General features: G+C 45.5%; 1 protein-coding gene across 9 annotated transcripts; it reads left to right on the top strand.

Annotated features, from left to right (window-relative positions):
• Positions 1-88: 88 nt before the first annotated feature.
• Positions 89-17,359, top strand: THUMPD2 (THUMP domain containing 2). 9 transcript variants are annotated; one of them, XM_038128699.1, is made up of 13 exons: positions 89-144; positions 2,469-2,642; positions 3,158-3,290; positions 4,446-4,861; positions 6,013-6,090; positions 7,614-7,666; positions 7,972-8,059; positions 8,172-8,286; positions 8,375-8,481; positions 8,613-8,684; positions 9,431-9,545; positions 12,273-12,390; positions 13,918-17,359. In XM_038128699.1, the coding sequence occupies exons 2-13, from the start codon at positions 2,544-2,546 to the stop codon at positions 14,366-14,368; spliced, it is 1,845 nt and encodes a 614-aa protein (XP_037984627.1). In that variant the 5' UTR covers positions 89-144; positions 2,469-2,543; the 3' UTR covers positions 14,369-17,359. The 9 variants fall into 9 exon arrangements, 8 of the variants coding, with proteins under 8 accessions (XP_037984627.1, XP_037984630.1, XP_037984628.1 ...); XM_038128700.1 differs by lacking the exon at positions 89-144 and having other exon boundaries at positions 1,417-2,642; XM_038128703.1 differs by lacking the exon at positions 89-144 and having other exon boundaries at positions 1,417-2,642; positions 3,190-3,290.
• Positions 17,360-22,350: the final 4,991 nt, after the last annotated feature.

Here is a 22,350-nt window from a genome sequence, read left to right on the forward strand (position 1 = left end):
ACAGAGTGCCCAGAGCAGCTGTGGCTTCCCCTGGACCCGTGGAAGTGTCCAAGGCCTGGCTGGATGGGGCTTGGAGCAGCCCGGGACAGTGGGAAGTGTCCCTGCCGTGGCTGATGGGACTGGACTTTTAAGGTCCTTTCCAAGGTAAACCGTGATACTTCTTTGATTTTTTTCCCCCTCAATTTTGATTTTTCCTCCCTACTCCCACCCAATTCCAACTTTTCTGATGAGGCAGGCTAAAGTTTATTTAATGTCACTTTTCATTAAGAGTTAACACTTGTCATATTCTCTAGAGTTTTGCTTTTTTTCCTTGTGTTTTGTAGCAGGTAGAGAAGATTTCTGATCCATGTCCGAATCAGAGGGTTGAAATTAAAATTGCCAAGCTGAATGCACTCACTAGATACTATGTTGTGACTTTTTTTTAACGAGGATATTATGAATGAGGATTTAGTGCAATGGATTTGCATTGACTGTAAATGTTTATTTGAGATATATCTTCAGATTTGTTCGTGAACTGGCATCTTCAGTCATGCAGGGATTTGAAATTGCTGGTGTATGCTTCCATCACTGACATCATTCATTTTGTGTGCAGGTGTCCTTTATATAATAATGAATTCTGACTCTTTACAAAGAGGCTTATTCCTCTTGTTATAAATAAGAAGCTTGACTAGGCCAATATTCAAGCAGCAATCAATTTATTAATTAATGTGGTAAAGTATGAGCAAAACAGCGCTGGGTACAGTGGGGGAAGTTTTCCCTCCAGCTGCACACCGATGGTTGGGGCGTACAGATATTTATAGGGGTGCACATAAGCTTTTTTCAGCAGTTTCTATTCCAAATTTTTACGTCACAATTCTATACACTATTGTGAGTTAGTTTTTCTCAGGATGTACCCCAGAAAGGAGTATTCCCAGATGGTGGGGTCCGACTTCCGAAAGAAGAAAGAGGCCTCCCAGCTGGTGCGGTCCAGACTCCAGATGTGTGTCCACCTTTTAATTGCAAAGACTATAAATCTCATAACAGTGATGTCCAGCTTCCCTTGGTCGAAGCCATCAATCCTTGGGTTGATGTTCATCTTCCTTTCTCAAGCTGCTTTTTACTGTTTTGCTAAGGTGTTGAGATAAGCATGTTTCCTTTACATATATTCTAAACTTATATTTTCAAAGCTCCTTACTACAAGCAATATTCTAAAATTATACTTCAAAAGGTTATTATTGCAAAGCTGTTTAATGCTTAGCTACGTGCAAAAAGTTCCTGTCCAGCAGCAACATCCTTAAAGCTTTAATTCAGATGCTATAAAAGTTAATTGCAAACAAAGGATAAGTTCAAAGGCCTTCTTCCATGCTTTACTCCCTCAGTTATTTTTTTGGAATTCATCCTTTAATTGTCCCATGATCAGTTTCCACACATATTACAATCACAAGCACACATGCTGCCTGTGTGTACCTGACACGAAACACAGCTTTGTATCTCACACTCTCAGCCCATGATTTCTAAGAAATTGCATTTGGTTTAGTTTTAAATGTTCATTTAGGATTCCTGAAGGGCCTCACTAATTCCTTTAGGCTGTATTGTTTCTGTCTACTGGGATACATTTATCTGCCTTATCCTGCTCATAGAGACATAAAGCTGTGTGTGCACTTAGCAGCAGACTCCAAAGCTCAGGTCTGAGTTGTGACAATTGTGGATTAGATTGTGGACAGTAGTGACTTAGTTGTGCTGTCCTGTGGATGGTGGTGATGAGAAGAACCCTTGTATTGTATGAGCTTCTGCTCAAGCTTCTAATTCTTTCTTAACTTGATGTTTAAATTTTATTTCAAGAAGAAACTTTAACCTACTGTAGTGAAAATTTATGGATTGTTAAAGATGATGAATTTTAAAGGAGGATTTGCATGGTGATTTTTCTGGTTTTTTTCTCCTGGGTAAGCTTTTAAACAGTCCAGAAAATATTTCTGTATTTGAATATACTGAACTTAGTAAGAACAATACAATCTAATGTTTTCACACCTGTTGGCTGTTTATTAAATACTATTGTGGAGAGGGAGTGGGTGCTAATTTACACTTTCATTACCTTTTTTTCATTCACTTTACATTATTTGAGTCCTGTGTGTTGAATAATACACACAACTGCACGAAAATATTAAATGAGTAATTGTCAGACATTTATGCTGACAATTTTCCGTGGGAATCTTGTGTTTCTGTCTTCTCCAAATGCTTCAGTTCCTTCTGATTGCATATTGCATTTGCAGACTCCAGATGAAAACTCTGTTCTCCATTAGTAATTCCCAAAACTCACACAGATTTAGCTGTCAATCACGGCAAAAGCAACTTCTCAAAAGCAGAAAGCTGTTCAAGTCTGCACTGTCCTGTTTGAGTGAAAGGGGAGTTACTCAAATAACAGCATGGATTTGTGTAGGAAGCGAACTAGGAATTTTTAATTAATTTTAAATTAATTTTATTTTTTTAAGTTAATTTTTAATTTAATCTACTGACTGAATTAGCCCACGCCCCCGGTAGCCCCCAGCAGGCCCCGCCTCGCCAAGATGTCGTCGGCGGAGCCCGAGCGGTTCTTCTGCACGGCGGGCCGCGGGATGGAGCCCTTCCTGGCGCGGGAGGTGCGGGCGCGGCTCGGCGCCACCGAGGTGAGCGGGGCCCGGAGCCAGTGACCACCGCGGCGGTCCGGTGCGGGTGAGCGGGGCCCGGAGCCAGTGACCACCGCGGCGGCCCGGTGCGGGTGAGCGGGGCCCGGAGCCAGTGACCACCGCGGCGGTCCGGTGCGGGTGAGCGGGGCCCGGAGCCAGTGACCACCGCGGCGGCCCGGTGCGGGTGAGCGGGGCCCGGAGCCAGTGACCACCGCGGCGGTCCGGTGCGGGTGAGCGGGGCCCGGAGCCAGTGACCACCGCGGCGGCCCGGTGCGGGTGAGCGGGGCCCGGAGCCAGTGACCAGCCGGGCGGTCTGGTCCGGTCCGGCTCGGCTCAGCAGGGAGCTCCGCGCCCGGAGCCCGGCGAGCACGGCTCGGGCTATGCCGCCTCCCGCGTGGGGCTGGCCGGGGTCGGAGGGGCTCATCCGCAGGGAGCCGGGACTGCGCTGCCCGCGGGGCTGCAGGCGGGCTCGCCCGGAGCCGCCCGGCCGGGTCCGACGGGTTTTGTCCCCGGAGGTGGACTGCGTCTCGGGAAAAGTGTTCTTCAGGGCGGCGGCGGGGCCCGGAGAGCTGCGGCAGCTGCGGTCGGGGGAGCGCCTGTTCCTGCTGCTGAAGAAGCACAGCCCGCTGCCGGTGTCCGGAAACAGAGGTACGGACGCGGGAAGCCTTGATTTGAGTCCTGGTTATAGCATCTGAAGTGTTTATTTTTTTACTGGTGGCTGTAGTTCTGATTGGCAGTTACCGATTCTTTAGCGTCTTTCACCCACGTGTGTTTTCAACATGTTTTTGACCTGAAAAGGGCTTTTAAATTGTTTTCAATAGCTACCTTGTAGCCTGTATTCTGCCAGCACTGAGTGTATATGTGTGTTTTAGAGACTTTCTCCCCCACCCAGCCCCAAAAAAGAGAAGAATACCCCACCCAAAAACCCAAGTTCAGTCCTGGATCTCTTGTGTTTATTTTAACAAGTCTTATTTTCTGTTAAACTAAGTGAATCTTGACCTCTATATTGTGTCAATTTACTCCTAAGTACGCAGTTTCCTTCTAAGTCTCAGCTGCTTGAGTCATGCTCTCTGTCAGTGTTGGAGTGAGAATTTCAAGTTAGATGGATTGATATCTGCCTGCTTCTGGATTTTTATTTGGGAGATTACTTTCAGCTGTGAGGATGAAATTTGGTCATGATTCTGAGATTTTAAGTGAAAACTAGGAAGACCTTTATTTTTTTTTCCTTGACCAGCTTTGATGTATTTAAGTGAATTGGCCTCTCTGTTCCTCATGCCTCTCTTGTGGCTAGCTTGGGACTGCCCACAAGTGTAGGTGTGTGTTGCAGGATTGAAGGCACAGTGATGAATGGGAAGCAGAAATTTTCTTTCTGAAAGAATAAACTTGGTTGTGCCTGAGATGACTCAAAGTAATTAATGTTTGTATCTGTCTTTCAGTTCTGGAGAGTGTTCTGCATCGCTTAAATCTGGGCCAAGTGCTTTCTGGGGAGGGTGGCATGGTAGGCTGGTGCTCTGTCCCTGGGAATGACTCTCACACGTGCTCTGGTTTTCTACAGCTGCTGAGTTCTTGTGCAGAATTCAACCCTTGTGTAATTTAGTCTTGGTTGTGCAGAGCTGGTAGTCAGAGGGGTGCCTCTGTGGCTCCTGGTGGGTGCTCACAGCTCAGCTGTGCCCGTGATTCTGGATTCACACGTGAATGAAATCTGAACACAGCTCCTGTAAACAGCTGTTCTCAGTCCCTAGGGAAGTGAAAGGCTGAGGCTGAGGTACTTAACCCAAAACTTCTTTTTTTTTTTTCTTCCAGGGAAAATGCTTCATGAGATTAAAAGCCTTGTCATTGAGGACCCAAAATACTGGCTGGATATTATCTCTGTTTGGAGAAAGCTTCATGGACACGAGGGGAAAACAGAAGATGGCTCTCAAGAAAACACGTTGGCTCTGAAGAGAAAGTCAGAAGAAGAGACAAATACTGCAAGTAAAAGGCAGAAAACAGAACAAGTGAGGGCAGTTGTCTCTGAGGAGTGTCAGGTGGGAGCTGGAGAGACCTGTGAGGCACCAGACAGAATGAGCAAACAGGAGTGCTGGACTGAGAGCAGGACTTCCTCAGAATTGCCTTCCAGAGGCAGTGGAGAAGGTCCTGCTGCCAATGATGAGTTTGGCCTCAGCTTCAGAGTGTCATGTCGCTGCAGTGGAGCCATTGCCAGAATACTGACTTCACAGGTATGCTGAGGTACCTCCTTTAAAAGAATTCACCAAGGGTGAACAGAGATGTGTACTTTGTTTGTCATTCCAGTTGAGTTGTGTCTTCTGGAATAGTAAACTGATGTAAGCTTTTTCTGCATTTTCTCAAAACGCCCTTAACCTGCATTCACCTTAAGCAAGTGGAAATACAAATGCTGTTTTTGATTTCTGTGCACTATTACCTTCATGTTTTTCTAATCAATACCTTTTGTTGAGGAAAAGCAAAGATGAGAGTTTGAGGTTCTGGGCCCATGGAGGCTGAGGAGTGATTGGATAATTTACAGCTACTTGAAGGGCCATTGCAAGGACCATTGGGCCAGACACCTCTCAGCTGTGCAGTCTGGACAAAGGGGTAGAAGCCAGAACTCACAGCCTCAGTTGCCTCTGGTTGGGTATTGGGGAGAATTTGTTCTTCAGGAATACAGCCCTAGGTGTCTTGGGAGAGATGAAGCTTGGTCCTTGGGAAAGAATAGTGGCATGCAGTCCTCCAGGGGTCTGTTGCATTCAGCCCTCTTCCCATCTGGGCAGGTTACTGGAAGGTGTCAGTAGTTTAGATTTTTTTTCCTACTAAAGCTAGTACCTTGGTGAGGTAAGGCACATGACCTTCTCTGTGAGGTTGTTTGCCTAAATTTGTGCTATGTTTGAACCTATACTCTGAAGGTAATCAGAGCTTTCTATATGTAATGAAAGCATTAAAACTGTGAGCTGTAGTTGTGCATTTGCAGGTTTTCTGTTGGGTAATCTGCCTTAGAGCCATTGGAAGTATTTTGTGTGTGTGATTAAGAATTCCAAAATATTGGCAGTCACAGAATATTCTGAGTTGGAAGGGACCCACAAGGATCAAGTCCAGCTCAAGTGAATGTTTTATTGTGACTAGGTCAGGACTGGAACTTCAGCCTCTCCTCTCTTGCTGCAGCTGAGTGTTGGTTGTTTGCCTTGTGCTGTGTTTGCTTTGCTCCTCACTCACCTGCTCTGCCCTCTTGTACTTCTTTTGCTGTGAGTTGTGTGAGTTACTCTCTCAGGCGTAGACTCTTCCCCGGGATTTCTGAGGGTTGTGCATCTGAGGCTGTGCTCTGCAGTTTCCCCAGTTCTGTGTTTTTTCATACCTGTGACTGTTCTCCCCCTCGTAGGAGGTCGGAAGAGCCATTGGCATGGCACTGGTGAAGCAATGCGGGTGGCATGCTGATCTGCGGGACCCTGACCTGGAGGTAGGGCTGCTTGTGTGCCTGAGGATGCTTCCAGACTCACCCTGACAGCTTTGGTTTGGTTCTCTGCTCCCTTTGCACATCGGAACATGGCCGGTCCCTGCTGGTCTTCCTGCTGCTGAATTTACCTGAAAATCAGCATGTGTGTGGCCCTGGTGTGTGTGTGCCTTCCAGAGCTCTGGTGTGAACCCCAGCCTGGCTGGGTCTGCCTGCATGGGAGGGGAAGGCTCCCTAGAGGAGGAGTTGCAGGATCCATTACCCTCGCAGACTGCTGGGCTCTGACTATATGAAAATGGAACTCACCTGAGCCATGGGGTGTCTGTGAAAGGATCTCCAGAGGAGGAGTTTCCGGATCCAGCACCCTCGCAGACTGCTAGACTCTGTCTGTGACAGTGGAACTCACCTGAGCTATGGGATGTCTGTGAAAGGATCTCCAGAGGAGGAGTTTCCGGATCCAGCACCCTCGCAGACTGCTAGACTCTGTCTGTGACAATGGAACTCACCTGAGCCATGGGGTGTCTGTTTGCCTCTGGAGGGGAAGGGCGCAGGCGGCACGGGCTGTTCTCAAGGAGCTGGACTTGAGAATATCACAGACAAGGCCTGGGGGAAGGCTCCTCCACAAATAGCAAACAGCTCCCTTTGTGCACCCTTGCTGGTGCAGCTGCCTGGAGGCCTCCCAGAGGACTCCTTGATCCTGACAAGGAGTGTTTCTCCAGGGATGTTTGTCCATCCCTGCCCTTGGTGTGTGGAAGCTGCTGTCAGCTCTGATGCTGAGAGATCCCAGACCTGCAGAAACTCTGGAGCTCATTTCCTGGCACTGGTGCCCACACTGAGCACTATGTACTATGTACAGCTTTGGTGAGGCTCACGTGCACGTCCTGCTCTTGCCCAGATTTTTGCTCTGAAGCTGTTCGAGTGCTGAGGACTGGGATTTTCCAGCAGTGTTGTGTTTCCCTTTATGCTTCCTGGGGGCAGGGATTGCAGTCATGCAATATGTGCTGGGGAGCTCAGTCTTCTGGCATGTTCTCTATGGGACAGCAGAACAATTTCTTGTAGCTGCCTACAGCTGCTTGTTGTTGTTTGTTTTGGGGTTTTTTTTGTTTGGTGGGGTTTGGTTTGGGGTTTTTTGTTTAGCTGGTGTTTTTAAAATGTTTATTATTTTGTTGCTAGTATACAGTGAATAATATTCTCCCACTTGTAGTAAATGGATTTATAACTAAAAATTCCTGTGCTGTGGTAAGGAAAAATAAGCCCCCTTATAAATTCAAGTGCTTGCTGATGGATTCCTGGCTGACAAAATACCCCTCAGCTTGATTAAGCATTAAATCATCTGTAAAGCAGCATTCAGATAATCTAGTAGGATTTTTTCCAATTAATCGTTATTGTTTGTAGTATCCATTTTTATTCTTAAAAACTGAAATCAGAAGTTTGTGGAAGCATCTATGTCTGGTTTAAATGAGTTAAAGCTATTGTTGTGTCAGTTTGAGACTTTAAAATGTTGGGGTTGGTTTTTTTTCCTCTTCTAGATCTTTGTACATCTTAATGACATTCACTCTGTCGTGGGCATTCCTCTTTTCAGGTAAGTGCTCTCCCCACTGGATTTGTCGTGGCAGTATCAAAACAGATAGCATTTGTAATTCTTGCTGTCCACCATGAGTATTTATCTTTTGTTTTGATAACGACTGTTGTCAGATTAGTCTTGTAATCTTGCCTGGGTTTTAAATGAACACACAGACCAGACTTTGCAGTGAGTTATGGTTAAAAGCAGACTTCTCTGTCTCTCAGAGATCTGTCCAGTTCATTTGTTCTTTGACATTACACGGGCTTTTCTGGGTGGTTCTGCTGCTGTTTTAGTTAACTTGTTTGGTTTTTTGCTGTCTGCAGGCTTCCATTAGCAAACAGAGAGTATATCAGAACAGCAGGACTGCGGTCAACAGTGGCATGGGCCATGGCATCTCTGGCTGAAATCAGGGTCAGTGAATGTTCCTTGCGAAGAAATGGGCCCTGAGTTAAGGGAATGGGGTGCTGCTCACAGGGTCTGGGGCTGGGGAGGAGTGGGGTGATTTCAGTGCTCCATTTACTGGTGCCTGTGGACGGTCTGCCATGCCTGTGATGAGTGTGCTGTCACCTGCAGTTCAGCCAGGTGTCAGCTGCTTCTCAACAGAGCTGATAATCCTTGTACAGATACAAGTCTAAGTGGTAAGATTTTTTCTGCTGTTCTGTGACAGTGAAAAAAAGAAACATTGTTTGGTGTTGTTTTCCAAGGAAATGTGATCTCTTTTCACAGTGGTACCAATATCTGTCTGCAGTCCACTTGTAATATTTCCTCCTGAATGTCTCCTCAGGGCTGTCTGCAGTGAAGCTATTGGTGCTTTTCACTATATTCCCTTACCAGTGAGTTTGGCCAGGGATTACCAGAGATTCTTGTTAACCTGTGCTGTGTTCAGTGGGACTATGTACATCCCTTTGAGGAGGGATGAGGAGTCTATCTTGCTGGGGATGCAGTAACCCCTCTGTTTTTGTAGGCTGGTGCCCTTGTGCTGGATCCTATGTGTGGGCTAGGAACCATCCTGCTGGAGGCTGCCAAGGAGTGGCCTGTGAGTATCCCAGTCCCAGCTGCTGGACCTCTGCAGGGAAACTGGTACTTTTGCGACAGGGTTTTCTCTCTGCCTGTTAGGCCACAGCCCATTGCTGCTTGGAAAGGTGAAACCAAACCAATCTTTCTAGGCAGCTGCTAGAAGCGTTTTAGTACAAAGGTTCCCCTAGATGAATATGTACTGCAGGCTGATGCAGCTGGTGATTCCCACTGCAGGGTTTGTGTGAAGCAGCCACAAGCTTGTGAAGCTTCCTGGGCTTGTTCTGGGGTCAGAGGAGTTGGTGTCATGGGACAATCATCAGCATTAGGGGCAGTGGGCCTGGCTGTACCTAGCTGGGGTCGTGCTGTTAGGACATGCTCTTGGAATTTCTGTCATTTCAAGTGTCTTGAGCAGACCAGAACATTAAAGGAATGGAGACAGCACATACTTCTGAACATAAATATTTCTGAACATTTAAAGAGTGGAAACAGCATGTGCTTCTGAACATTAATATTTCTGAACATTTAAAGAGTGGAAACAACATATGCTTCTGAACATTAATATTTCTGAACATTAAAGGAGTGGAAACAGCACATACTGCCTCTGTTCCTCCACTCTCTGAATTGTGAATTGCTTTGTGTAACAACAGCAGATGTCCCAGGAAGGGAGTTGTCTTGCCAGAGCTGTGCAACAAGGCAGTTTGAGAAGGGTTTATGAAGTAAAGAACTGGAGTGTTCACAAAACTACTTTTCTCTCTCTCTGGACAGGAAGCCTGTTACTGGGGTGCTGATATAAGTGACTCGCAGTTAGAGGGTGCAGATGGCAATATCAGAACTGCAGGCTTAGTGGATAAGATTGAGCTGCTGAAAGCTTCTGTGAAAGGTATGTTTGTGGGATTTCCAGGTGGATTTTTTTGTGTTTCTGGGATTGTACAGGTAGGTTCTCCTGAGGTGATATGTTGCAGAGCTAACTCCCAACAAATAGCTGGGTGGTGACTCTGGTGCTAGTGCTAGTGGAGGGATAATTATTTGTACTTCCTCCCTGCTGCCTGCACCTGGAACTTTGGTAAGAATGAAGTCAGCAGAAGACAATAAAAATTACAATTGTCTGCCATGAACAGTAGTGGTCTCTCTTCATGGTAAATATGTGATTTTCCTCCACCATACCATAAAAAATATGTACCATGTGAGAGTTCTTTGTATCTTAGTGGAACACAGCCAGGACAAATCTAAATGAAATGCAGCCTGTAAGTTAGATTTACCAGGTGAGTATTGGTTAGGACACATTAAGCTGAGCTGAATTGTTCATGTTTTCCAGTAGGAGTATTTTGAATGATGGTTCCTTTCTCCTGTAAGAGGGAGTCTGTTTGCTCTTGATTTACAAGCTATTCTGTAGAGAAGGAAATAATTTCATTACCTTATTCTGGACCTCAGAGTCTGAGGCTAAATTATGCCTGTATGAAATCCATGACAGGCAAACTGGCTGAGTTTCCCTGTATATGAGTGATGAAGTTAGCATATTTTTTTACTTTGAAGTATTTATTTCTTACTGGAATGGTAAGAAACTATATTGATTTTTTTATAAAAATGTAGGTTTATTTCCCACTTAAAAGCTGTGTTTTACTTTGGTTTCTAGGATAATGAAAGGTACTTAGCTGTCAGGTTTTCTAAACTGAGCAAGTTGGTGTCTCTCTCACTGATCAGAAGCTGTTACTTCTGCATGTCTTGAGCAGGGCTGTAGGTGGCATGTCCTTTCATTTGCAGATAAAATTGATACACAACAACAAATAGTTGTTGTGCTGCAAGTGTTGACCCAAGAATGGTTCAGGAAACATCTCCAGCTATGTGGGGTTTCACCCCCGGATTGGGATGACCCCAAAAGATGGAAAAGTCCCTCCTCCAACCCGTGCCTTCGAAGAAAGACTCAGTAGTCTTCTGTTGTCCGTTCTCAAGGTAGTTTATTGTTGGTTATCTAAAAGATTCTTCTCCCTGAACTGCTGTGGCCCGTTCAGCAGCTCAGACAAAGGCACACTGCCCTCTCAGGGGGCTGGTGCTATCTTTTATATCATATATTACGTACTACATGTTTATGCTTTTTCTCCAATACCTACTATCTATATTGAATGGTGACTTTCTACTCTAAACCAATCTGTGAGTGCCAACATCACCAAAGACATGGAGGTTAGGAAGGAGAAAGAAAGAGGACAAGGCACACCCAAGTCCCTCCATCTTAGATCTCCTGACCCCCATGTACAAAACTTGGACCCCTGCGTACAAGGCTTAAAACCCCCCTGTACAGCACTCAGAAATCCTACCCTTTACTTCGTGACTACTTCTACTATACTATCTAAACTTTTGTGTGTGTGGCTTGTAATTCTTCATACAGAGTTGGTAATTTGCTCCACGGGCTAAGATCAAAACCCCACGTGTGTCTTTGGCTGCATACCAGGGTCTCTGAGCCCCCTGCCAGCGGCTCTGGCCATCCAGGACACGCAGAGGAGAGTCCTGGGTTCCGACACAGCTAGTTGTAGAAACAGTTGGCATAGAATCTCAGCAGAGTTTAGGTGAGGAGGGACTGTTGGAAGTCTTTAGTCCTGCTGTCTGCCCAAGGCTGTGTGCAGTGAGTTCCGAGCGCCCTGAGGGATGGAGGACCCCAGGGTCTGTGCAGGGCCCAGGCCTGCTGGCCTGCACAGCTTGGCACGGGAGGGAGGACCCCCAGGGTCTCAGGAGGGATCCCAGCCTGGCACAGGATGGAGGACCCCCAGGGTCTCAGGAGGGATCCCAGCCTGGCACAGGATGGAGGACCCCCAGGATCTCAGCCTGGCTGCACAGCCTAGCATGGGCTGGCCTGCACAGCCTGGCACGGAATGGAGGGACTCCCACGGTCTGAGGAGGGATCCCAGCCTGGCTGCACAGCCTGGCATGGGATGGAGGACCCCCAGGGTCTCAGGAGGGGTCTCAGCTGGCCTGCACAGCCTAGCACACGGCCAGCCTTCATTACCACAGGTACAGTGCTGCATCTTCCTTAGGGGAGCTGACTTCAGCTGGGATGCGGAAGCTCTAAGGTGACCCTTCAAAGGCATGAGCTCTGACAGGGTCCAAGTGATTCTGGCTGTAACCAGATTCCTGGGGGGAGAAAATGGGCATGGGGAGGAATTGAAGGTGGCTCCTTGCCATTCATACACGTGCACTTGAACATTTGCACTGAGTAAAGTGCTCACAAACATAGCTCTTTTGTGTTTTCCTCAATGATTTTCATGTTTAAGATGTACTGGGTGTTGAGAGGCAGCAGTTAATTGGGACCATGTAGTGCCCTAGGAGAGTCTTGCTGCAAGGGCAGACATCCTCCGGAGCAGAGACTTTGCAGACTGAACGGTGCTGCCACACATTTGTCTCCTCCCAGTCTGCAGAGGGGTGGTGTCTCCATGATGAAGTTTGTGAGGGCAAGTGCATAAGGAGCTGTGAATCTGCATAATCCAAAATGTGGATTATGTGAATGTGCCTAGCCCAAAAAGAGCTGGCAGGCAGTGTTGAAGGGGGAACAGGGGCAGAGCTGCTGTGCATTTTTCACACAGTGAGAGATAAATAAAGACCTGCCTTTATTCTGCAGCACTGCCATTGCCTTCAGAAAGCTTTGACAGCATTATTTCAGATATTCCATTTGGGAAGAAGTTCAAGACCACGAGTGATGCCCAGCTCCTACCAGCTCTTCTCCAGGAAACTGAGAGGTACGTGTGGCCTTTGGCACACTCGGGGTTTGATGCAAGTGCCTCGTGGTTTGTGATCTGAGCATTCAGCCAGCTTCAGATCTGCTTTATTCCGTAGTCTCCAGCTCTGTAGTGTGACCCTGTGCAGGCTGTGGAGGTCTCAGCCCGTTACTTGTCCCTTGGAGGCTGTTGTGTTGTGTCTCACCAGCTGTGAGTGCCAACGGCAGCACAGCTGCCAAGGGAGGATCCCATGCTCACAAGGGAGGAGCTATGCTCACAAATGCTCTTTGCAAGGCACGATGGGGAAATGTTGCTGAGCCACACTTCAGTGTGGCAGAAAAGAGAAAGAGGAGAGAAGAGGAGAGACGTACCTGGACAAAGTCAAAGCATGGCCAGGCAAATAAAAGTGTAATCCTTTTCCAGTTGAGGCCTGCTTGTATAAATTCACAGCCTCCTTTTTGAGGTCACAGCCAAGTTTTGACCAGCCTGCCTTGGCAGGAAGGATCTCAGACTAGAAGAAGGGGCATGCATTGTCCTTGGTATCCAGGAATGCCTTACTAGCAGCCTGGACTGGTTTTAGGTGTGTCCTTTCATCTCTCACCGTGTCATTTGGTGGCAGAGTTGGCCCAAGCTGATAGCTGGACTGCTGCTAACAGACAGGTCAAGCCATCTTTCTCTCTACTTCTTGCCTGAAAAGAAGCCCTTTCTCTAGGACTGCTCTTCAGCAGGTGTCGGTCTCACTCAGCCAATGCAGGAATGTGGTGAGAAGGTGATGGAGAAGGTTGCGTGGCTCCACAGAATGGTGTGGCAACCTTACTGTGCTTGTTTTCTGGCCTTACTTGCTCTATTGGTCCATCCTAAGTAAAATATTCCCTTAAGAAAGTGGAGACGAGGAAGAGGCCATGAGGGCCCCACCAGTAAAGCTGTTCAAACTACTTGTTGTAAACTGTGTCAGGAGAGTATTTCTTTTTCCCTTCTTTCAAAACCACGTGTAATGTTTGGACATATACCTAGAAAAATTAATTGCAAACATTGATGAATTTTCTTCTGCTTCCTGAGTTTGAAAGCCATTAAGGATCAGTGAAACAGGAAAAGTTCCAAAAGGCTGTTTTTTGAAGTTTCCAAAAGGAATGGACAGTTTCACAATTACCATGCTAATCTGAGCAGCCCTTGCTGCACTGGGACATTGTTCCTTTGCAATCTCCAAAACCCTGGGCTTGATGGTGGCCTTGATCCTTGAAAGAATGCTGAGGAGGGTAAAAAATGAGTCCTTCTTCCCTGCTAACCCAATGGAAAGAACTGCTAAAGAACATCAGAAATGTTTTGGAGTCAGGACAGAGCCCTGTTCTCCCATTTAGAAAGAGGTAAGAAGATCGGGGATTTAAATTCCTCCTGGAGGTGCAGCTCACTGAGTTGAGTCGTGACACACTCAGGTGTTTCACTGTACACAGGTGGCATATGAAGCGTCAGCAGTGGCAAAGTTCTGCACTGGCAAAGGGATACCAGGAGGGATCAACACCTAACCTTTCTTTTTCCTGTGATTGCCAGAGTGCTTCGTGTTGGAGGGACCCTGGTGTTGCTGCTGAGCCAGGAGCTCCACAGACGCGTGGATGGTTTGACCAGGTGTGCTGGAGGTGGCTGTGCTGAGGCCTCTGCTGACGGTGACAGCAAAGGAGCCCCTGCACAAGCCATGGATGGATTGACCAGGTGTCCTGGAGGTGACCCTGCTGAGGCCTGTGCTGATGGTGACAGTGGAGCAGCCCCGAATGTGGATGGGAATTCCTCCTCCTTGGCCCACGGGGGTGGAGAACCTGTTCTCAGCAGACATTTCGGGTCTCTGCTGCCAGAGGGTGTCTATGCCGTTAGCCTGGGCAAGACTGATGCTTTCATACACAAATACAGGAAGGTGTCTGCTGCTGGGAGCAGCAGAACTGCGGCTAGGAACTGTCCCAGTACTGGGACACTCCCTGGAACTGGGAGCTGTCTGGCCCTGGCCTGAAGGGAACTTCAGTGCTTAAGGAGCAGCAGAGCAGGCCTCAGTGGGGCTCTGCTGATGCAGACACACCCACTGCCATCCTTAGATTGCCTCACGTTCTTGGGATGTCCTAAGGCACTGTGCTGTTGTGTCTCTTTTTTAGGAGAGGTGGAAGATGCCAGTTCTACTGTATTGGATACAGTGAAAGAGGATATAGTGTATTGTAATGTGGCAGAGTCCTCAAATCCTTGTTTAGGCAAAGCTGCTCAGTATTTGGAGGCGTTTCGGTAGGAGAGAAAGTCATGATTTGCAGAACTGCAAACCCAGATGTGATAGCCCATGATTTTTGGGCTGTGCACTCCAGCTATTCATTTTAAAGTAATATTTAAGCTATAGCTTTGCCTATTCTAACTACTCTTAGTGTTCAGGTTGTTCTTAGGTGGAGGATAGGTGAGCCTCCAGAGATGCTGAGCAGGAAGGGAGGCCAGAAGGAGAAGAAGCAGCAGTGGCAGCTGGAGTTGCAGCCAGTCCCAGGCCGTGGGCCCCAATTCTGGTTTGTGTGTCTTGGGTCCGTCCTCCCTGCCCTGCCTCTCACCCTCTCTCCTGGACTTTTGTGACACCTTTTATTCTTTCCTGTACCTTTTCTATTGGTTCTTCTCTCTCATCAAAATAGGGCTTTTAGAACTGTACCAGCACTAAAGAAAGGGCCCAAGGCAATACTGAAATCACTCTCTCCTTTGGGTTTTAGCAGTCTTTGTACAAAGGCTGAGAGAGCAAAACCCAAAAATCACTGCATATTTTATGTGAGAACTAAACATAAAGATTTCTCACTGCTGTCGTAAGCCATGTCAATCTGCAGGAACACTGGAGGCCTTTTGGGAAGGGACAATTAGAATAAAATAAATTTCTGTATGTTTCTGTGTCAAGCTTTTGACTGAAGATCACCTTAAAAGAGCAGAGTTTGGTTTAATAATGTTATTCTGTTGACTTCAACACTGTTTCTCTCCAGTTTTTTTACTGAGAAAAGTATAAAGTGGGACTATATTTGCATTTTAAAACACACTTTTCTGTCTTTAAATTGTTAATGTGTATTTTTGCAGTTGTTAATGTGTATTTTTGTGGCCATGCAGTATATGATAAAGACTTTCTTTTGAAACTCAGCAGCATTTTCGACTAAAGCAAACTTTGTTATGTAAGGGTAGGGTTTGGGGGGAGGTTTGTTTTTGTTTGTTCTAGTTTCTAGTTTTGTTTTTGTTTCACTTGGCTTGCCTTTTTTTAACACTGAGCGTATGGAAGAAATCAAAGAATAATGTGTAATTGTAGTTTGAAATTGTTACTTTTTTTACAAACAATTACTTTGAACTCTGGTTAACTGTATTTATCTAGTGTGGTTCAGTATTCTTCAACCATTGTGCTTCCAAAAAACATTTAGAAATGTCTTGGTGAGAATTTTTGCTTTGGTATTTTAGAAGAAAGCAGCTTAGGCCATGTTGTGCTGCCCACCTGCAGCTGTGAGACCTTTGTTACCTTGCCCATGAGACGTGGACGGATGGTTTTGTGTTGTCCTGCCAAGTTCTGTTTGTGTATTGTAGTGCCTTTACTGATGTCCTATGGCTGTTCTTGGTCCCTTCTTGTTTTTTTTTGTATGAAAGCTGATTTTTCTAGTCTTGCAACACCAACAAAAAAGGAATGTAAATGGCACTTGCAGTGCTAATGTCACATCGACTCTCATTGTGTTTGTATGTACTGCATTTTTTGAGGCAATGAAGTGATGTCTTCAGTCTGTTGCTTTTTGAAGTTGTTGGATGTTTTGGGGTTTACACTTACGAAACCTGAACATAGTGATGTGTGCCCTGTAGTCATATCAACACTGAAAATTTTCCAAGTGTTCCCTCTAAGTTTCTTTGGTGCTGAACTACAGACACATTTAAAAACTACCAAAAAAACCCCGTTCTGTGGAAAAACACGTCCTAAAGAAGCATGTATGTGTGAAATTCTGAGACTTGCTGTAAGTATAGATGAATTCTTCTGTAATCACCTGGATCACACGTTATCATATATCGAAGTCATACAAAAATAATAGAGCTGTTCTCCACAAAACGCTTTTTCTGAGGAATGACAAGCAAAGTTTTCTATATTTTATCAAAGCGAGTCAACTACAAATACAAAGAAATTCGTACTTTTACATCAGTATTCAAAATACTAAAATATATGCAGCTCTTTGGAAGAAATTAAAAGTGAACCCGGACCTTTGCAAATATTTGTTCTTGTATGATATACACTCTCTAGAAACTGGATACATTACAATTATATTTTAGCAACAGTACAGTTATGGTAATGCGCTGTATTCACTGAATATATAAAAGCAGACTAAATAGATCCTCAATACATTTTGGTATTGGATAAAGTTCTGTGTTATATATGCAAGAATATAATTTTAAATGTTAATAGATTCTCAATACATTTTGGTATTGGATAAAGTTCTGTGTTATATATGCAATAATATAATTTTAAATGTTAATGCCATTATATTGTCACAATTCTTTTAGCTTGAGGAGAGTAATAGATTAAAACTGATTTATCAGGGATTTTACAGTCAGGAACTGTAATTTAACCTGAAGTGAGGTAATTAGATCCCAAGCTGCATGTTACCAGATTATAATTAGTCTTCTTTTAATAACAGATTATGGCACACACTTGGTTTGTTACATATTGCCACTCAAAATATCCTATTATTAAATATAGCTAGTCATGTTATCACTGGCACACTGTGCTTTTGTAACTGTCAACATCAGCGTGTCTGAAATACAGAATTTCTGCTCATACTCATTTATGTATTAAAACCTGTAACGTTTCTCATTTTTATATACAGAAAAAAACACTAATTTGTATATAGATGGATTTTAAAATCTGTTCTATACAAGATTTTAGAATATAAGAAATTATATGGAGACCCCTTCTGGAGGGGGGCTGTATGTATGTAAATGGCAGTATTAAAGCAACACCCTGCTGTTTGGACTGGTTTCATTCATTTTGTGCCTCCTTTGTGGGTGAGTAAAAAGGGTAGGAGAGGGAGTCTGGGGGGTGATGATGTAATTTGGGGCACCCCAGTGTCACTGGGAGAGTGAAGATGCAGTGGAGGAGAAGGTGAGTAGAGTGTGAGAGGGGTTAGGTGGGGTCCTCCCAAAAAAGGAGGTTACAGCCCAAAAATGCTTGGAAGTTTAGGGACTGTGTTAGTGCAAAAAAATATTTAAACTTCCTTATCTCTATATAAAAAGATTTTTTTAAAAAATTGATTTGAAACTACAAGCCTGTATCTACTGAATTGTATACAAGGATCTTGGACTATAAGAAATTGTAATTATTGATACAGAAGGTTTAAAAATGTAAATATAACTTTTATGTATATAATTTAAAGGCTTGAAAATGGAAGAAAGTATCTCTGTGAAGGCAATAGAAATAACTATCAGTGTTCAGAGGGTTTTCTGTCTGACAGCTGGAGATCTTGGCTGGGACTGCAATCGCTGCTGCTGCCTGATGATGAGCGCCGTGTACGTTTCCCACGGGAAATGCCACACTCAAGATGGCGGCCCAGGCGCGCGGGTGACGCCGTCCTTCCCAAGATGGCGGCCGGTTACGCACGTGCTTTGAGGAGGACGAAGCGGCGTCGCGGCAGGGCCTCTCCTTTGCCTGCCTGCCTGAGCCTCGTGTGGTTCAGTCATTTTTTTCACTGTATTTCTTGCTTTGCTTCTCACCTTACTTTTCAGTCTATTCCTCACTTCACTTTTCTATTTCGCACATTATTTCTGTCTGTCTCTAACTGCATCTCTAAGTCTGTTTCTGTTTCTTACTGTTTCTAACTCTCTGCTTCTCTAGCTCTATGACTATTTCCCTACTTCCTTCTATTTCTTTTCCTCTATATATTGTTTCTCTAACTCTGTTTCCCTATTTTTTCTCTATATACTTTATATTTAACTCTGTTTATTTTTCTCTCTAACTTGTTTTTTTAACTGTTTCTTTTTCCATTTAACTTTTATGTTATTTCCTTTCCTCTTTAACTCTGTTTCTCTCTAACTGTATTTCTTATTTTTTCTCCTTCTTTTTATCTCTAACACTATTTCTAACTTTGTTTTCCTTTCTATCGATGCAATGCATAATACAAATTATACTATATGTATCTTATAATAACATGTCATAGATATTGTCTATCTAAATATAGTACATTAATATATTATAATAAATAACCAGTTGTAAATGTGAATGTAAATATCAAAAATATTAATATAAAAACATTTAAATGTAGTTTAAAATAAAGGGTTTTTTAAAAAATTTGGTAATAGGCAGGAGTTTAATTATAAAAATTATAAGTATAAATAAAGGTAGAAATCTAAGTATAGAAATATAAATAAAGGTATAGATAAAAATTGTAAAACTAAGTAAATATAAGTATTAGTACATATTATCTATACTATAAATAATAATTTATATTATTACATTTTGATATATATTATATATTTATAAATATATTAATTAAAACTAAATGCAAATGTGAATATAGTATTAAAAATTATTATAGGTTAAAAGAAAGGTCTTTTTTTAATGTGGTTAAAGGAAGGGGTTTTATTTTAAAAATTAGGAATAGACATATTTTGATAGAATTCTAAATATAACAATATTCTAACAATATATAAAGATATAATAGAATTATAAAATATAAATAATTATAAGTAATAGGAAGAGATGTAATATAGACTATAAGTAATACTATGCATCAATATACATTTTAAATGCAAATGTGAATAAAAATATGAAAAATTTAAATACAGTTTAAAAGGACTTTTTTGGTTTTTATTTGGGTAGAGGCAGGGGTTTTATTTTAAATAATATAAGCATTATATAAATATCAATCTAAATATAGAAATATATAATCAATATATAGAGATATGTATAAAAATATAAATATAAATAGCGTCATAGGAACAGATGTCATGTGGAATATAAATAAACAGTATACATCCATATACATTGTGAGTATAAATGTGAATATAAATATGAAAAATATAAAACCAACATACATTTAAATATTGTTTTAAAAAACGGGGGTTTTGTTTTGGTTCTTATGGGGTTAGAGGCCGATTTTTTATTTTTCTTTCGCGTTGTCGGGGGGGCATTGATTCTGGAGGGTTTTTTGCCGGGGGCGGCTCCCGTTGCGGTGGCAGCTGCCGGTTTTTGCCGCCTTCCCCGGCGGCAGCGCCGCGGCGCGCGGCAGCCCCCTGGTGGGGCGGGCGGCGGTGCTGCCACCTTGTGGGCAGAGCGCGGTAGTGCAGGCGAGCGGCGCTCGGCGGCCGAGCGGCGCTAGGCGGGCACGCCTCTGTGTGGCGGCGGGCGGCAGGGCGGGCGCGGCGTGTCGCGGACGGGCTTGACCTTCTCAACATGGCGGCAAAAAGGGCGCGCAAATCGGAGGACCGCAGTCCGTCTACTGGACTGCCGGAACGGACCGCCGGCGCGGCGCGAGCGGGATTTTCTGTGGCGCTTCGAGTACCGTGGAGACGGGCTGTGGGCTCAGCGGCGCCGCGGGCGCGGCGTATTTCGGCGGGTTTGTGACAGGCATTGGCGAAAAACGCCTATCTCCCTGCCGAGGTCCCCTCCTAGCCGCCCTGTTGAGCGTGGCGTGTCGCGGACTGGTTTGACCTTCTCAAGATGGCGGCAAAAAGGGCGCGCAAATCCAGCTGAGCCGAGTGCAGCCGAGTGCAGCCGAAGAGCCGAGAGTAGCCGGGCGTAGCCGAATGCAGCCGAAGAGCCGAGCGTTGCCGGGCGTAGCCGAGAGGAGCCGATAATAGCCGAAGAGCCGAGTGTAGCCGACGGTAGCCGAGTGCAGCCGAAGAGCGAGTGCAGCCGATAATAGCCGGCTTTAGCCGAAGAGCCGATAATAGCCGACCGTAGCCGAGTGCAGCCGAAGAGCCGAGTGCAGCCGATAATAGCCGGCTTTAGCCGAAGAGCCGAGTGTAGCCGACGGTAGCCGAGTGCAGCCGAAGAGCCGAGTGCAGCCGATAATAGCCGGCTTTAGCCGAAGAGCCGAGTGTAGCCGACCGTAGCCGAGTGCAGCCGAAGAGCGGGGCATAGCCGAGTGTTGTCGAGAACAGCCGAGTGTAGCCGAAGAGACCTAATATAGACTACAGACAGCACTACCCATCCATAGACATTTGAAAGGGAATGGCAATGTAAAATTAGGGCATGTTTTCAAACTAAAATGCTGTTTAAAAGAAAGGGGTTCTTTTTGGCTTGCATTTGGGTAGAGGCAGGGGTTTTATTTGAAATCATAACAGAAGGGCCTCAGACATAAAAATCTCAATACGGAAATATAAGATCAATATATAGAGGTAGGTATAAAGTATATAAATATATATAAGGAATAGGAATAGATGTAAGATAAAATACCAGTTTTTATATAAATAGGAATCTATACATATAAATGTATAAATAAACATTATTCCTCAGTGTACATTATAAATATAGTTGTGAATATAAAGTTGAAAAAAATATTGAAATAGAATCCATTTCAATAGTCTTTGAAAGAAGGCGTTTGGGGTTTTCTGTCTGTTCTTATTGGGTTCGAGGCAGGGTTGTTTTTTTTTTTTTTTTTTTTTTCTTTTTCTCCTTTCGCGTTGTCGGGGGGGCATTGATTCTGGAGGGTTTTTTGCCGGGGGCGGCTCCTGTTGCGGTGGCAGCTGCCGGTTTTTGCCGCCTTCCCCGGCGGCAGCGCCGCGGCGCGCGGCAGCCCCCTGGTGGGGCGGGCGGCGGTGCTGCCACCTTGTGGGCAGAGCGCGGTAGTGCAGGCGAGCGGCGCTCGGCGGCCGAGCGGCGCTAGGCGGGCACGCCTGTGTGCGGTGGTGGGCGGCAGGGCGGGCGCGGCGTGTCGCGGACGGGCTTGACCTCCTCAAGATGGCGGCAGAAAGGGCGGGACACTGCAGCTTGGCCAATGATTGCCGAGCGTCGCCGAACAGCTGACTGCAGCCGAACAGCCGAGTGCAACCGAACAGCCGAGTGCAGCCGAACAGCCGAGTGCAGCCCGCCGCAGCCGAGTGCAGCCCGAGAGCCGGCGGTAGCCCCGGGTGGCCGCGCGCAGCCGAGTTTCCCCTCAAAGCCGATCGTCCCCGACTTTCGCCGAACCGAGCCCGCTTCAGCCCAGGAGCCGAAACGAGACCGGTTCAGACCAAAAGCCGAAATGAAACGACTTCACGCCGAGAGCCGACCCAGGTGGGAGCCGCGAGCGTGATGAGGGGCCGGCTCCTGCCGGGCAGGGCGCAGCGGCCGGGGCTCTCCCGGCGCGGCGCCGCCCCTGCGCGCCCGAGGAGCCGCCGGAGGAGCCGCCGGAGGAGCCGCTTTCCTGCCGGGAGCCGCGCTCCGTCCGGCGCCGGGAGCGCGGGGAGCGATTTGGAAAGGTCTTTGATGTCCTGCTTTTGACGCGGCTTTTAGGAATTTATTGTATCGTTTTGTTTTGTTTGCAGCTGGTGGATGGTACGGGATGTGCTGCACTTCTCGAATGTTATGGTTCTCGGGTCAGGTGTTGATGAGTAGGTTGTTTTGAATTCAGTTTTGTGGTCGGATTTTTTTTTTTTTTTTTAATTCCCCCCCCCCCCCCCCCCCCCCCCGCTATGACGTTTTCTAGGGTTTACCGTGGGTTTTATGGGTCGTAGCATGAAGTAGAAGTTAGGTTTTGGATTCTGTGGTGGTGCCTTTTGTTAGCTTGAGTATGCAGCGTTTGTTTCGGTGGGTTCGAGGTAGTGTCGTGTAGTTACTTGGTGAGGGGTTTTTAATCTTTATAGTCGCATTCTTGTTTATTATCTTACAGGGCTTTTATTTCTTTGGATTGTTTGATCGGAGCGTATGTTTGATTGTTACGGATCCTTTGGGAGATAGTGTTTCTGGTTACGTTTCTCTTTTGCCTTCACGTTTCTTACTAGGTGGTATTTTTATTTTGGTAGTTTGAGGCCTTTTGGGGTTTA

This window comes from Motacilla alba, chromosome 2 (assembly GCF_015832195.1).
Source record: "Motacilla alba alba isolate MOTALB_02 chromosome 2, Motacilla_alba_V1.0_pri, whole genome shotgun sequence".
NCBI lineage: Eukaryota > Metazoa > Chordata > Aves > Passeriformes > Motacillidae > Motacilla > Motacilla alba.

What these genes read in the sequence shown, in the direction of transcription:
- THUMPD2 (XM_038128698.1), top strand. Translation starts at nt 3,023, where the DNA reads ATGCCGCCTCCCGCGTGGGGCTGGCCGGGGTCGGAGGGGCTCATCCGC. An exon ending in CCAGAATACTGACTTCACAG is followed by an intron (nt 4,862 to 6,012) that starts GTATGCTGAGGT and finishes TCCCCCTCGTAG; the next exon opens with GAGGTCGGAAGAGCCATTGG. An exon ending in TTCACTATATTCCCTTACCA is followed by an intron (nt 8,482 to 8,612) that starts GTGAGTTTGGCC and finishes CTGTTTTTGTAG; the next exon opens with GCTGGTGCCCTTGTGCTGGA.